Source organism: Aplysia californica, unplaced genomic scaffold (genome assembly GCF_000002075.1).
Source record: "Aplysia californica isolate F4 #8 unplaced genomic scaffold, AplCal3.0 scaffold00137, whole genome shotgun sequence".
NCBI classification, from domain to species: domain Eukaryota; kingdom Metazoa; phylum Mollusca; class Gastropoda; order Aplysiida; family Aplysiidae; genus Aplysia; species Aplysia californica.
This window is the reverse complement of record NW_004797407.1, coordinates 147,506-162,784: the sequence shown is the minus strand read 5'-3', so window position 1 is coordinate 162,784 and position 15,279 is coordinate 147,506. Positions and strand designations below refer to the sequence as shown.

At 39.9% G+C, this 15,279-nt stretch overlaps 1 protein-coding gene across 1 annotated transcript in view; it reads right to left on the bottom strand.

Annotated features, from left to right (window-relative positions):
- LOC101850881 (F-box only protein 9) overlaps positions 1-12,782 on the bottom strand; it is a gene marked incomplete in the record, with an annotated part of 22,653 nt that extends 9,871 nt beyond the window's left edge. Inside the window, 8 exon segments of the mRNA XM_013081588.2 lie at positions 1-24; positions 1,597-1,681; positions 3,368-3,401; positions 5,147-5,236; positions 6,032-6,089; positions 7,894-8,031; positions 8,843-9,058; positions 12,486-12,782. Coding sequence (XP_012937042.1) covers positions 1-24; positions 1,597-1,681; positions 3,368-3,401; positions 5,147-5,236; positions 6,032-6,089; positions 7,894-8,031; positions 8,843-9,058; positions 12,486-12,488 — 648 coding nt within the window.
- Between the last annotated feature and the right edge of the window lie 2,497 nt (positions 12,783-15,279).

Here is a 15,279-nt window from a genome sequence, read left to right as displayed (position 1 = left end):
AGGCAGGGAGGAGATGTGGGTGCCCTGAGGACACGAGACATAGAGGTTTTTAGTTTTAGTAGAGGTTTTTAGTTTTAGTAGAGGTTTTTAGTTTTAGTGAGAGTTTTTAGTTTTAGTAAGAGTTTTTAGTTTTAGTAGAGGTTTTTAGTTTTAGTTGAGAGTTTTTAGTTTTAGTAGAGGTTTATAGTTTTAGTGAGAGTTTTTAGTTTTAGTAAGAGTTTTTAGTTTTAGTAGAGGTTTTTAGTTTTAGTGAGAGTTTTTAGTTTTAGTAAGAGTTTTTAGTTTCAGTAAAAGTTTTTAGTTTTAGTAGAGGTTTTTAGTTTTAGTAAGAGTTTTTAGTTTTAATAGAGGTTTTTCGGCGCTCGCAACTGCATACGGTCATATGAGCGCCAGAAGTTAGAGGTGTTACAAGAGAGTAACAAACACAAAAAAGAAGGAGGAAAGACCAGGACGATAGATGTTTGGTAGGAAAGAAGGAGCAAACCACACCAGAGCACCCGCCAACCACCCACTTAGTAGAGGTTTTTCGGCGCTTGCAACTGCATGAGAACCAAAGGGTGGATGTCCACAAAGAACAGAAGTTCTCACAGGGAATCAGACTTACTCTGCTCACCTTTCTAGCTTCAACAGCACAAAGTCTTCTTCGACTATCAAGACACCTCGGAAATAGTGGGTCATTAGAGTGTGGCAAACATACAAAAGAAGTAGAGGAAAAAAATGACGATAGTAAGGAATAGGAAAGAAAAAGCAGCAGTTCCCTGTTGCAGTTCAGGCAGTTATGAGCATGACATTGATGAATCAGCCCATTTACAATTACAATTCTACTGTGCATAAGAACTCAAGATGCTAATGTTCCCCCTTTGGGAATGGGCTAAAGACACTTCAGTCAGTAGCATGGCCCCAGGGGGTATTTTAGGGAGGCGAAGAGACATGAGTATAGAAAAAGCAAGACACAGCAGCCTAGCAGAAAAGCTAGACGGTATATTAGAGGAAACGGACAAGATCTATTTACAGAAAGACCACCAAGATGTGAAAGTGCACTGGGTAGAATCACTTCAAAATTACTGATGAGAATTATGATAATAAAACAATAGATATTTTATTATAATAAGTAGTTTTTTTCTACAAACCCATTAAGATTTTTTAAAAGTTCATCTTTCTTAGGCAGTAATGACCAAACAATCAACAACACTGTAAATAATAATAATATTGTAAAGTAAAAGTCATGACAGACTAACATTAGTTCTACTCTTGGTAATACATTTCAAACAAAGCCAATTTCACAATTAATTTTAGTAATAACTGCACCAGTCCCACAAGTCAACAGAAATATCACTTGACCCTTGCAGATTCCATAACAAACATGAAAGGTGGGTGGTTGGCAGGTGGTCTGGTGTGGTTTGCTCCTCCTATCCTACCAAACACTTATCTTCCATATCTCTCCTCCTTCTTTTGGGGGTTTGTAACTCTCTACTCTCTTGTAACACCTCCAATCTCCACCATTTATGTGACCTTATTGTGTCGCAAGTGCTGTAAAACTCTTACTACAACAAAAATGAAAGACTCCTAGCACACAGAAGTGTTCAGTCATCTCACCCTTTGCTCATACTGTGGCAGGCACAGACCGTGCTCTCTGAGGTTCAGGTTCTCAAAGTTGTTAAGCAAATCTTCCTCCAATTCGCTGTCGACAGAAACATATAAGAGTAAGAAGAATCCTGGTCCCTCTATGCCAGGAGTTGGGAACGAGGCTTGTGTCCTCTACCCCCAAAGGCTGTCAAACAAAAAATAAAATACGCTTAACACTGAGACTAACATGCACATCCTTTCCAATATTACAGCATCATCATCGTTATCATCATCATCATCACCACCATCTTCATAATCATCATCAGTGATTAAACAATACCCCTTTTTCTTCTTTTGTCTTTTTGGGGTTTTTTCTTGAAACATAACAAATTGCACAACGTCAACACATTTTTACGTAACCTACAAATATCGACATCAAAATCAGGATACCGGACCAAAAAACAAAAAGTAAGAACAATCGGGCAGAGCAAGGCCAGGCTCCAATTAAGGGGATCCACTGGTCAGATCAGTAAAAATTTTGAAAAAAATATCAGTTTTCGGATTTGGGAGTATCTTAATAGATATCAATATCAAGGATCCATCTTTAGAAGCCTAATTCCTTATCAAACTTAGAAATAGCTGGAAAATGCATTTGAGAAAGGTAGCAATGTAGGAAAATCTTCACCAAAAATTATCTCTCTTTGCAGTTTATTCAGAATTGTTTATCTGACCAGGTTGCAAAACTATTTTGAGTAGATCTCAGAAAGTTACTGTCAGAATTGTTTCAAATTTGCACACAATCTTTTATACACATTTCTCTATAACCTTACAGTAGCATTTTTCTTTTTATGGTACACCTTTGAAATTTTAGGCCTTTTTTATTTTACAAAATCTGAAAATATTGGAGACCTGAATGTAGTGCATAACAAGGACTGTAAGGCTCACAAGTCAGTACAAAAATTTCAAATTTGGCTCTGTAAGGTTGTTCTACCTACCAACAGTAATCGCCATGCCAAATATTAGGCTTCTATCTTGAAGCATGTTGATGATTGACAAAATATAAAATTGGTTTTAAAAATGCTGAATCAATCCTATATTTTTGATGGCTCGAGATGATTATGGCTAAAATCTTGAATTTTTTGCTTGGTAACCTTTTTTTGTACTATGTCACCCCCTTTGATGCAGAAAAGCAAACATTAGACCAAAAAGTATAGCATTTGGGTGTTGACCATAGCTACACCCCCTTAAATAAAATCCACCCTTCTTTCCCCAAAAGAAAAGTAAAGAGGGATGGGAAGAGCATCGGCAGTTTATACATATTTTCAATCATGATCCCAAAAAAACTAAAAACAGTGGGATTTCACCAATATGTATCTCTGAAAATTTCGCTAGACATGCCATTACAGCACATAAAAATAACTTCCAACAAGCATCAAGGCCTTCTTTTTCCACAAAAATTATCCTCAGTTTTACTATTGATATACAAAGTTGGTCCCCTTCTCTCGTTGCCTATGCATTGCGAACAGTCCCTTCATACTACACTCCAAACACAGTACATCTGCCAGTGACCGCATCGCCTTCAGAAAAGTTACCAATCCAGGTTCAGTTTGCTAGAAGCCAGACATAGCAGGCAAAGTTGGCAGGCAGAGCAATCCTTTTATAAGGAATATACAGTGTTCATAACAGAAAAATGGCAAGCTTTCGATGAACAAGCTTTCCATTGCTGCTAGTATCTTGCAAAGTCTGAAAACTTGGGACCTTAATCAGTTTTAATGAATTCAATAATTGTTCAAATTCTTACCTTCCATCCATAGAACTTTCACTGTCTTGTCGACCTGAAAATTAATCGTGGAAAAAAAATCAGAAACAATACCACTAGACTCAGAGAAAACGCTCTACACATATATGTGATCAGGTGTTCTATTGTCTCTACGCCTTTCTTGTTTATATTTCTTGTATTTTTCTATTGGATCTGATTACAGATCTTTCACAACCTACTACTTTGGACACTTCTCTTTTTTCGTTTTCCTCTCTGCCCATGAGATTCTGAGTATTCTCCTAAACTGTCACATTCCGGCTGCTTCCATTCCTTTCTATGTGTCCTTGTTTCTAGTTCAGCTCTCACATCCTTACAAAAGGATACAAATACAATAAACATAAACTAAAAAAGTCCAGTTAGCAATTATAAATCATGAATGTACAAATTCCATTCATTGATAAAAATTATAATAAAAAATAAAGTTTCTGAACGAGTCTTTAACTCTTTACTCTCGGCAAGCCACTCCCTGCAACTCGCGCTCTGAACCGCTGTGCCGGTAAATTGCTGACAGCGGCTCGGACACATTCCTTTATGACAACTCCCACGCCAAATTACTTTTCAGCAATGGCCAAAGACAGGTCTCTTTAACTAGCAATGACAATGAAAAATTAAATTTTCATCCAAATTGCTTAAAAATGGACTTAAATGAAAATAGAGTAAATTCTAAGAACTATGGTTTTTAAAAATTAAAAATCCATTGATAAATAAAAAAGTTATTGGGATTTTTGTTTGCAAAATGTTGGAGGACCTTCATATAGGAAAAAATCGCCAAAATGTGGGACATGTTTTGATGTATTTTGAGGAAAAACTGTTCATAAGTCAGTAATGAATTGGAGCATATGAATGAAACTTGGCATCTCCATGTGATTTTTAGTGCCGAATCTAGTTCTGCTATCACTTTTTTGATGTCTTCATTACTTTGGATCTTAAAGACTGATATTTGCGTGAAATTTGTTGAATTGCGTGACATCGTTTTTACCGCGACGCGATCACCCCTTTTAAAACTCAGTAAAGCGCTATCGGGAAAACCCGCGATGTAGTCATCGGTGACCCATTTGGTTATAGGCAGCCAATCACATGCCGCCTAGCGATCACGCGCCTCTTGCGTGCCGGCACCTCGCATTTGGAATGCACTATCAAGTTTCTAGATCTAGGGTTTTATCAATGGATGGGTGGTAATTTTAAGTTGGTACGGAAAATCTACTAAACGCAGAGATCTGAAATTTTACAGCAATAAAGAAGACATGTGGGGCGCTTGTGTGGTCGGCGATCAACCCCCAGCTCCGCTTAGTTTTCGAACCGCAGAGGAAATTCGCACAAACACGGCAATATCTCCGGTTCTAGTAATCGTTCGGGATTGTACGCTGGCATGTCCTTAGTTTAACCTTTCCTCTGGTTGGTTGCAGAGTTTCATTTATTTTCGTCCAGGAGTTTTCCCGTAACTAAACTTAGAAGAGAGTCACTTCTGATTCCGAGCGGCCCAAAAAATACCCTTCGCGCGGAGGCCGATTTCCGGCACAAGGCGCAGCGGGCGATTGGCATTGCTACTTTAACCGGGAGTTCATTCATTAGAAGAAGAGCTATCAAAATAGGGTCACTTGTACTGCTTTAATAACCAATTTATAGACACGCATGTCACTTTTAAATTTCGTACCAAAAGAGAGCCTTGGCATTGTGGGTTTACCCCGACCCCCTTGAAGATAAAAGGAGTTAAGAATTGTTTTGGGCAGAATTGCCTAATTACGATCACTGTGCACTTACCCCTGTCCCGTGGACTTCGAGTGAGGAAAGAGCCGAGTTTCGACTCAATGTCAGGCACCAGCTGAAGTGCTTTCTTGTAGTAATAAATAGCTGGAGGAGGAAAATCAATAAATAAAATTACATCCTATGCACTTTTTATTTTAACTAAGCAACAAGTGTGTGTTTGTTAGTGTGTATAAGTACTTTATGGTTGTACTCTTTGAAGTGTACACTGAAACATCTATATCATGTTTGAGGAGAGAGAGACTCTGACTATTCAAGCCTTTATGGAATATGGAGCACCGATCAGGAACTCTTCTCGAGATACCTTTCTCATAGCACACCAATAAGTTGACATCAAAGTGAAAAAGTCTAATAACACCATATGGTAAAGAGCTTATATCATCAATTAGCAATGACGTTTCGTTCTTTCAAACACGTGCTTGCCTTCATGCCGTTCTTAATACACTTGTCAATGTCATGACTAATATGAACATTTTCATGAATGCCATCATGTCAACAACCATTATAACTAACTTTTACATTTTACAGACTGAAAGTTAAACTGAAAAAAAAAAAATGCAGCAACAACAACTGGAAACAGGTAAAAGAATTGTTTTAAATGTCCACACACTTGAAAAACCACGCCATCTTAAAACAAAATTTTTATGGATACAACAAGCACTTATTAGACCACGCGAGACACACTTTTTCAATGGCCCCCTTTTTTTAAAAATCTCTTACAAAAACGCACAGCACAGACACACAAACTCAAAAGAATAGGAAACAAACACAGCAAATTTATATTTCCCCATCAAAAATAATAATTGTTGGGGGTTTAAGTTACAAAATAAAGCTAAACAAGACTAGCTCACAGCCAGCCCAGTTGGCCAGCCAAAAGGTTACCTTCAGAGAGCATTCCATCATCTTCTGCAGTCATGCCTTGAAAGAAATAAGCTCTCGCCTGTCCAAACAACAACAAAAAATATCGGTACAGTCAAGACAACAGTCAGAGAAAACGATCATCTTGCTCGACGTTCTCAGATATTTGGCCCTATTACTTGAATTTGATTTTTAAGTCAAAAGATTAAAAAGTAAGCTGCTGTGAGACAGCTGTTAGGAACTTAACACAACATATGGAAGTTGGCAGCTGGAATCTGCATGAGTTTCAAATGAGAGTGTAAGGACCGAACGTAGACGCAGAAGGAGAATTAACGAAAAGAGGAAAAGAAGGAAAAACTGATACCCCTAAAAATGCATATTTCTGCAAACCCTAGGACTATTACTGTCATGGTATTCGATACTCATACTCGAATATAGAGAGGGTGTACGATACGAAAATAAACACTTCCCTTCGCTATGAAACCAATATAAATATGGCTGAATGTTCGTTATCGTCTTGTGCTCGTCTGACATAGATCAAACTTATAAAAATATTTAGAATTCATAACATCACAACATGGCGTCAGAAGTGAATCCATACATCTTCTCTATATTCAGGCATAAGTATCGAATATCATGACAATTACCACCACTGATTAATTGTAGTCTGCAAAAATTCCATCAAAAGCAGGGGCACTACAACAATCATCTCCCAGAAGCCACCATGACTCGGTTCACCGTAACAGCATCAGTGGTGTAGCAGGAAGGCTTTCACTTCCACACACACAGGATGTGAGTTTGATTCCGAAATGTGGAAGTTTTTTACTGAGCACCTTCATGCGAGATGAAAATATGTCTCCACAAAACCCGTAACATCACAAGACGAGACAGGCAGAGAAATGAAAAAGTAAGAGCAGCTTCTAGCACTGAGTCCTGCCTGCATTTCATAAAAAGACAGAGAATAGAGTGTGTTTGGCCACCTGTTACGTATGTCATCTAGCCAGCCAGCCAGCCCCGAGAGCCTACAACACCAAGTACTCAGGCTATAAAGGAAGAGGAAGGCCAAGCAAAAGGTGAATTTAGGGCATCAAGGAAACCCTGAGAAATCATAACATCCCAATTGAAAGAGTTGCAGAGCGGGCCTTCCATAGAAAACTGCATCCCCCCTCGAGGCTAAACGGCAACAGAGGATGAAAAAGTAAAAGTAAAGGCACCTTCATCTGTCAACTGAGATCCTGCACCCTCGTCAGGCCAAGCTGGTCCTGGGTAGGCAGGGTTCAAAGCAGCCTGCCTCCTATACTACAATCTAAACTGGGTCCAAGGGGATTTAAATCAACTATGCTTATATAGTTGATTAATCTTCTGAAAATGCAAGAGGCCGGATCACTTGAGAATGCACCAAACTGTTGCATGCAAAGTCTCAACAACTTAAATACATTGGACATAATTTAGAGTTAACTTCTATTTTTAAAAAGCATCTTATTAAGAAATTGTGTAAAATGATACAAAGCATGAGCAGTAAGTCAGGTGTGGGTTGAGGATTCACATTTGTTTTTAACCTGTGCAGCTGTGAGCCTATAATGAACCCATTTTTTAAAAGTGGAATCAGAAACCAGTGACTCAATTCTGGAGTATTTTATAGCAGAACATAACTATCAAAACTTTTAATTTTCTAAATTCATAAGTTCACAATCATGTAAAATTCGGCTCCGTCAAGCTCTTAAGAATAATGAGTTCTATCTTCGCTAGAATTTTGAAGTCTGAAAAATGTGTGTGTTTTGGGGGGTTTTTTTACTTTAAAAAAGTCACACAAAGATCAGGCCACCAGAATTATAATATAACATGAAGATAACTACAAATGACCTTTGACCCCTTCCCTACTCTACCTGATTCTCCACTACGTTCACGGCTGCTTCTGACTTGTGACCCCCCGGGGAGTCCTCTCTGCTAGCCCGGGGGCTCTGACCTCGGCTGTTGGGCTTCTTCTGGAGCTCGTCCTGCCACTGTTGCCGAAACATATCCAGCTGGGGGGAGAACAACGAATCATGCTCCAGGAATACATTTAGTCTATAAAGTCTTAGTTTAGTTTTAATAGAGGTTTTACGACGCTCGCAATTGCATAAGGTCATATGAGCACAAAGGGGTGGATGTCAACAGAAAAGTCCTAACTGGAAATCAGGTTTACTCTGCTCACCTCTCTAGCTTCGACAGCACAAAGTCTGCTTCGACTATCAAGGCACCCCGGAAATTGCAGGTCACAAGAGTGTGACAAACATACTAAAGAAGTAGAGGGAAAAAGGACGATAGTAAGGATTAGGGCAGAAAAAGCAGCAGATCCCTGTTGCAGTTCAGGCACCGTTATGAGCATGGCATTGATGAATCAGCCTATTTAAAAACTGTACATAAGAACACGTTAATGCCCCTCCTTTGCGAATGGTCCAAAGACACTTTTCAGTCAGTAGCACCGCCCCGTGGGGTAGTCTGTAAAGTCTACAGCAATATTCTCAAAGCAAAAAAAGTGTCCTACTCCTACAACCATCAACCAGCTCTTAAAATTAAACACACCCTCCTGTAACAACAGTCAAAGTTAGTACAGTAATCTTCTCTTGCAAGTTTGAGACAAGTATTATGTTGCGAGAGGGGGTGGGGGGAACATTTCGTCTTACACATCACATAAAAGTCAATACAAAGAAAAGTCATAACTGTATTAAAACCTAGAAGAAGAATCTACCAGAATTTCAAATCCACATGAAAAGGGGCAACTGTTCTATGTAAACTTCTCATCAAAACTCAATCTGCCGCCATAATTACGAGGAGTGAGGAAATGTTGGTTACCTGATCATTCACGATTTGCGGGCCGCCGTTACTGCCAGAACTAAGAGGAGAACTGCCATCCTCTTCGCCTAGAGCTACATTTTCATCTGCATTTATCTCCTCATTCTCCACTGCCTCACCCAACAAAGGAACAACTCTTGGCTCATCCTCGACCTCAGCGTCTGCAGCTGCTGCTGGATCTTGCCTGAAAGTTTGGTTTTCAGGTTGATTTGAATCCTGCAAAAAGAGGAAAAAACATCATCACTGTTACGTTCTGGCTATGTTTACACTTAATTACGAAACGTGCACACAAACTAACACAAGATGACCTTTGTGAGAATGGGTAGTAACTGAAGTGTTTATTTATTAACAAATGGGTCACGTTACAACACAGATGTGTTACAACACAGTTAGCCAATTCATTACCTAGCTCTTAATGTACACACATGACAATCACCTTCCCGAACTTGAGGCTGAGGAAATACTACAGTGAAATCCGCTCAAACATGAAAACAGTGGTAAACCGAAAGAAAATAAAATCCCTCAGTTTTGTTTTCATTTTCTAGCAACCTCTCAACACTGAAAACAGCTAACCCAAAGAAATTCAGGCAGATTTCGGCAAGGTACTTTTTGAATGTTGATATCTAATGCGAAGTGACTATTCGGACTCGTGCCCAAATATGAAAAAATGTTATTCGGACTCTGATTCTTGTCTGATTCTTGTCCAGCATGACATCACTTCTGACTTACGACTTCCTGTGACTCGTGACTCCGGCTTCCTGTCCTGCCTCACTCGTGACTCGCCTCAGGCTGGGTAGAGACCGGGATCACTTTGGGCAAAATGGCGTTTTGTGCAGGAGCCGAATTTTTATCTTACGATGAATTTGAGGCCGGCCTGAAAAGTTATAGCGCTTCTAATAAATGTTTATTTGTCAAGAAGTCACCAAAAGCAATTAAAGATGGCTCCATAGCGTGTCGGGGTCGGAAGGGCGGCCTGCACACGTGTCGCTGTGTGTGCGTGTCGGGGAGGGGGGGGCACTATCGGTCCGGGCGTTGAACGTCGCATACGCGTCTGTCTTTTATCCCCCGGCAACTGATCATTATTACAATAATAAGCTAGTCTTGGCATTCGGACGTAATGAATTGTGCGCTGGTCTATGGAATCAAAAGTTGCCGTATGCTCAGCTCTACACAGCAAAACAAATTTTTCTTGGTAAACAATCGAGATAACACAGGCTTGTGTATTTGAACGAATCGATCTTTTTTTTTTTTTGCACAGCTCATAATGTGTAGGTGACAGGTGGTCTGCTAATCTTCAATTTTACCCTTTTCTACAACAAAGAAAGTGGGAAACATGGGGGTTTGGGGGCGTATCAATGAGGCAGCGGGCATTTGATCGGCAGATAAGGTGTGGGGGAAACTAAAAAATGTCGGGAAATTGGAAGCACTGAACGTTAGATCTATAGAACGAAGACACTTCCTAGCAATGCCAATCGGGCTTTCCCGCGAGGCGAAAATTTGGTCCCCGTTTACTGGCGATTTTGCAGACCCGGCCGAAGCGTAGGTGACTAACTTTGTCAACCTCGGTCTACTCTATTTCCGAACCAATCCGAATGAAACTCGGCAACCAATCAGAAAATAGGGCAAACTAATGATATGTGGACGTTGAAGTTCGTACACATAAATTAACCTATACTTTTGGTGTCGGGAACACTTTCGTATTGTGTACACCGAAAACTATAAATAAGGAGTTTGAATTTCAACGCCGAGATGGTAATAGATCTATCTATCCTCTATAGTGTGCTCAAATTTGAACGTTCTGTGTCAAGTAGTTGTTTAGACCCGATCATAAATGCACGACCACCCCCCTATCCAAAGCGGCTTCGCACGGAGACCGGCCATTTTCCCCTCACTCTCGTGGCAAGGCCATTTTCCCCTCACTCTCGTGGCAAATGTATGTGACCTACAAATCCCCGCATGACTATTCCGGGCCCGTTCATTAGTCACTTGAAATAGGGCAATGGCGGGCGCGCGCATCCGGTTGTTTTTCTCTCTATTCCCCTGTAACATCGCAATGGGGGTATTCCGAGGCGAGGTTATCTCGTCTCGGGGTGTTCGCGTCTCAACGGGGAAAAAGAATTTTTAATTGTACGGCATGCTAGATTGAATTAACTTATCTTTTACGGTTGGCATGGTCTAAAGTCATCATAAAAAGCTTTGCAATTATTTAGTCACGCTGCCGACATATATTCTTAAAGATCCCATGTTGTGATACGATGCTATAAATAAAATGGACTCATCCCGACATTCCTTTTTCACAAAATCGTAATATGTACACCACAATTTTAATTATAACAAAATAACTACGAAATTGATAGTAAATCTGACTGCAGAAATGATTTCTACACTCAAAAACACATCGGGTAGCCAAGTTTCTCTCGAACACTCCGATTAGTTACCGAGATATCGTCGATTTTCTTACAGAATCTGCTACTGCGTGGTCCACTTTTTAGGAGTATTTTCCTATGTGGGTCATCCATATTTTGCCGACCTTTACAACCCCATAACTTTTTTATTTATGAACCAATTCTCAAAATTCAAGAAGCATAAATTCTTAGAATTGAAAATTCTTTCTTAGGTACCAAAAAAAAAGGGCTAAAGTGAAAATTCAAATTTTCATTGACTTCCTTTTTTCCAGACCCGAGTCCGAATAACATTTTTTCATATTCGGACTTGAGTCCAAATAAGAAATTTTTTTATTCAGACTCGAGTCCGAATATGAAAAAATGTTATTCGGACGAATCCAAATAACGACATATATGTTTGTTTGGATTTACGTTTTTTTTAGGCCTACTCATGATCCATCTGAAGTACATGTTTTATATATACTTTTTTGCTATAGTATTTTGCATGCTGAACAGGAATATATATGGCCTTCATTTTTTCCGCAAATCAATAGTTATTGAGTGTATTGATGTTTGAAAACAGTCTTTAGATTAGAAGTAGGACCAGTGGCGGAGTAATATTTGACTTGTTTTTAACAACATGGGGGGTTTCACTAAAAAGAATCAGGGAGGTTTCAGGGGGGGGCATGCCCCCTTGCATTTTACAATGATTTGATGTTTTGGCGATTAGGATTGACATGTTACTTGAAAACAATTGATTTGCAAGGGTTTTAGTGGCCATACGTGTTCTGCAGCAAAATTACGCCTTCTATAGCAGTTTAGCCCTCAAATCAGTGCTTCTGTGTGTGGGTGCACAAGTAAAAATTTATCAGATTTACTAAAAACTGAATTAAAAATCATCATCAGCAATAAAACTCTTGTTAACCGTCCAGCTGACAAAAATTTGACTGGCACCACTGGTCTTGCCCAGTACAAACAGCCCCTGGACGTGCCCTGGTCATTTAACTGTGCACTAGATGCACTACTAGAATCTAGATTTAGATGTGTCTGCAAGTGTGTATGTGACCCATTGTCTTTGTGAGAAGAGATGTGACTGCCGCGACACAGCCTAACATGATAAAAAGCATTCTCATGATGAGTAGGGTTTTTTTTTACAACTTTCAAAGAGAAGTGTCAACAAAGTTGATTTGAGGTGAGGACTGCTGTTGGATCAAAAGCTGCATTGACAATTAAAGCCATGTAAGATGAATGATTCTTACCATCGTTTACAAATTTTAATGCAATCTGCTACGACAGATGATCAAACGATTAATTCTCTGAAGGAAAAGCAAACAACAGATCGGGAATACATCCTTGCTCGTCTCTCTGCTGCCATTTTGTTTTCCTTCGTTTCTATTTTACACACACACTCTTGTTATTTTCCGTCAGTCCAGTGGTGCCCATGAACGACAACCACTTTCAGCTATTTTTATTTAAGAGTGGTCTTTTCTTGGCTCAGGTCTCCTGTTCGGCCTTCCTTTTTTTCTCGGTTCACCGTGGAACTGTTTAAAATTAATTTAATGTATGAATTTCTGCATTCCCGTCTCAATATTATACAACATCATTAAAATATTCAAAACATACATATGGGTGTGCACAAGCACGTGTGTCTGTGTCTGTGGGTGTGTGTGTGTGTGTGTTCGAGTGTCTTTCTATGTGTGTTTGTGTGTGTGTGTGTGTGTGTGTGTGTGTGTATGTGTGTGTGTTTATTAGTCTTTATCAGAGTTATAAAATAGCACATAGTCCAAAACAAAATAGGTCACACTTCAAAGGAATTTATTATAACTGCACACTGGAATCTAACCTTTATGTGAACGGCTGTACTTTAAACAAGTCGAGTTAATTGCATCACTATTATAACGTATGTTACGGACACCAATTAAGTAATTAAGTGACCAGACAAGAAAAACGAAAGTTTATTTTCTATTAACGCCTATGCAAACAAATAATACAATAAGAATCATCAACCCTTTGAAACTAACTTATTTTGTAGAATATTAATTTTTTTAAAGAAAACTTTTCCAAAAATATTCGCTGTGCTATATATATGGAACACCATGCAATGGAGGATCATGATGGATACCTCAGTGTGTAAATTTCTCTTTAAAAGTGAAAAAGAAATGAAACAAAAAGGCAACAAATGTGGTTTATAATGCGTAAATTTTAATTTTTCAGTAATAAATATCAGTAAAGCAACTGAATGTGTATTAAATGGGAACACCAAAACAACACGAAAGAAAAAAGAAATTACTTTTAAAATAAAACCTAAGTTATATATAGGCTGCCAGTGTTTAAATGTTTGACTTGTGGGCTACACATCAAATAATTCTCCCAAAAGATATTCCGATTTTAGTTATATTAGATATTGGGGGTCTGGACAACTTTTTTAAAATGGGGAAATGGTATGAGTTTAACGCCCCTATCAACACTATTAGGTTATTTAAGAGGCGTGACCTCCTAGTTTAAGACAACTTTCAGATGAAGCTTTTTTGCAATTTGGTAAGACAATTTGACTAAGGACGACTACAACCTCGAAAACTTTAACGATGACGACCACTTGGACCCTCCAACGACCACAATTACCCACAATGACTTCAGCCCACGATTAAAAGATTTCATGTCTTTTATTTATTTTATTTTTGTATGCATGTGTGTGTTTTTTTATGGTGTTCGCAACTGCATATGGTCATATAAGTGCGCGGAATACATTAAATATTTTCAGTTGGTAGGAAATTTTGTATTTTGCCCGGGTGGCGGACGAAGCCAAATCTTATCGATTTTGGACCACCAAGGGATCTTTAACGTGCGTAACTTGCACACGGGACCTCCAAGATTTTGCGCCCTTATTCCGAGAAGGCTATGCGTTAGATCTCACATACCATACGATCAGGGGTGTGAATGAAAGACAGTAGTAAGAAAGAGCAAAGGAATAGCAGTAGAAAGGCTGCAGAAAGAGTCAGGAGCCTGGAGGAAGGGAGGAGGTGAAGGGATGGGGGCAGAAAATGGAGACGAAACAGGCGAAGTGAAAGGAGAACATTTTAGAGAAGAATATTTTCCGTCCCTGTCCAGATTCGAACCAGGGACCTATATTGAATGAGAGGCGAACACCGTAACCTCTCGATCACATGAGGTCCCATGACGGCTTCGACCCAAACGATGACCTTAACCCACGACGACCTTGACCCATATTGACCACTATGACGGCTTAAACTCACGATGACAACAACTCATGGTGACCAACACCACAACGACTTCAACCAACAATGACCACGATCTCTTCGACCCACGATGACCACAGCCCATGATGACAACGACAACTTCCACAATAAGGACAATCTCAACGACTTCCACTCACGACCACGACCAGGACCACGACTACGGTTACTTTAACCAAAGATGACTTCAACCTTCCAAACACCACAACCCACAACAACCACAACCAACGACGACTTCGACTCTCCAACAACCACAATCCACAACGACCACAACCCACAACGACCACAACCCACAACGACCACAACCCTCCAACAACCACAACCCTCCAACGACCACAATCCACAACGACCACAACCCACAATGACCACAACCCACAACGACCACAACCCACAACGACCACAACCCACAATGACCACAACCCACAACAACCACAACCCTCCAACAACCACAACCCTCCAACGACCACAACCCACAACGACCACAGTCCACAACGACCACAACCCTCCAGAGACCACAACCACCACAACAACCACAACAACCACAACAACCACAACAACCACAACAACCACAAACCTCCAACGACCACAACCCACAACGACCACAACCCACAACAACCACAACCCTCCAACAACCACAACCCACCAACAACCACAACCCACAACGACCACAGCCCACAATGACCACAACCCTCCAGAGACTACAACCCACAACCCACAACAACCACAACGACCACAACCTTCCAACAACCACAACGACCACAACCCTCCAACAACCACAACCCTCCAACAACCACAACCC